Genomic DNA, 1,182 nt, shown 5'->3' with positions numbered 1-1,182 from the left:
GCTGATTGTGTTTGATATCAATAAATAAAATAAATAATATTTACAATTAGAGGACAATTTCAAGCTGGAAACTACATTAAAGAAAAAAAACAAACAAAACAGTTATGTTGAAGAATTAGGGTGAGGAATAGTAAATGACTAAATATTCCGGCACAAAAATGAATTCTTTTAGGAGAACATATTTTACAGTATACAGGATACTTAAGTGTCTACTCTATTATAGTAGGTGTCGGAATGCTCTTAAAAATGGTTGGTCGTGACCCACTTTTAAACCAAGACATCACGTCCCCACATAGCCTAAGTAAGTTTCAGGTGTTGAAACAAAATGTGGGAAGAACTTTTTCCACAGGCACAAAGAGTGTTTTACAGTGTTTCTACCAAGAAAATGAAGGCTTTCCAGTTAATATTTTTTATATTCTTTTGTTGTTTAATATATTGACAATTAGCATGGTCGAGTAAAAGGTAAAGGGGAGTAAAAGACTGGGGGAGATAAAGGGTGATGTACAGTGTTTCTGTAAAGATGTGTACATTATTGTATTCCATTTTTTTAAGATACCAATTTCAGTTTATGAGGTACAAGACCATTTCAGTTGGAAATTGTATTTTGCGTAGTTCTTACAAATTAAGAAGCATTGTAATTTGTCATAATTTGTCTGGTGCTAATTTTGTTGAAAGAAATCGTGAATCATACTGCGTTGTGAGTTTGCATTATCATCAGGGAGGTTTTTTCTATCTCCAGTCACAACATGTGCAATTTGCTCTGTAGCGCAGTCCAGGTTGGCATTGATGGACAACTGTTTCCTTATTAGTACACTGCAGAAAGCTAAAAATGTCATCTGGGTTGGGATAAATGCCATCGTCGTTATCGATACAGTAACCCTGGTGTGTGAAAGGCTCGGTTGTAGTTGCGGGCGTAGTACTGGTTGTTGTGGTAGTGGGAGTTGTGGTTGTAGTCGTGGGAGTTGTAGTTGTAGTCGTGGGAGTTGTGGTAGTGGGAGTTGTGGTTGTAGTTGTGGGAGTTGTAGTAGTGGTAGTGGGAGTTGTGGTAGTGGGAGTTGTGGTTGTAGTTGTGGGAGTTGTAGTAGTGGTAGTGGGAGTTGTGGTAGTGGGAGTTGTGGTTGTAGTTGTGGGAGTTGTAGTAGTGGTAGTGGGAGTTGTGGTAGTGGGAGTTGTGGTTGTAGT

General features: G+C 38.2%; 1 protein-coding gene across 1 annotated transcript in view; it reads right to left on the bottom strand.

Annotated features, from left to right (window-relative positions):
* Positions 1-1,182, bottom strand: part of LOC103385356 (chitinase-3-like protein 1) — a 9,323-nt gene continuing 8,141 nt past the window's right edge. The window contains exon 12 of the mRNA XM_008319218.2: positions 1-1,155. Within this exon, the coding sequence (XP_008317440.1) occupies positions 730-1,155 (426 nt within the window). The 3' untranslated portion in view covers positions 1-729. The remainder of the gene's footprint in view (positions 1,156-1,182) is intronic.

The sequence above is a fragment of the Cynoglossus semilaevis genome, chromosome 10, assembly GCF_000523025.1.
Source record: "Cynoglossus semilaevis isolate Cse_v1.0 chromosome 10, Cse_v1.0, whole genome shotgun sequence".
Lineage (NCBI taxonomy): Eukaryota > Metazoa > Chordata > Actinopteri > Pleuronectiformes > Cynoglossidae > Cynoglossus > Cynoglossus semilaevis.
The sequence above is the reverse complement of the archived record's forward strand: the minus strand, read 5'-3'. Positions and strand labels throughout refer to the sequence as shown.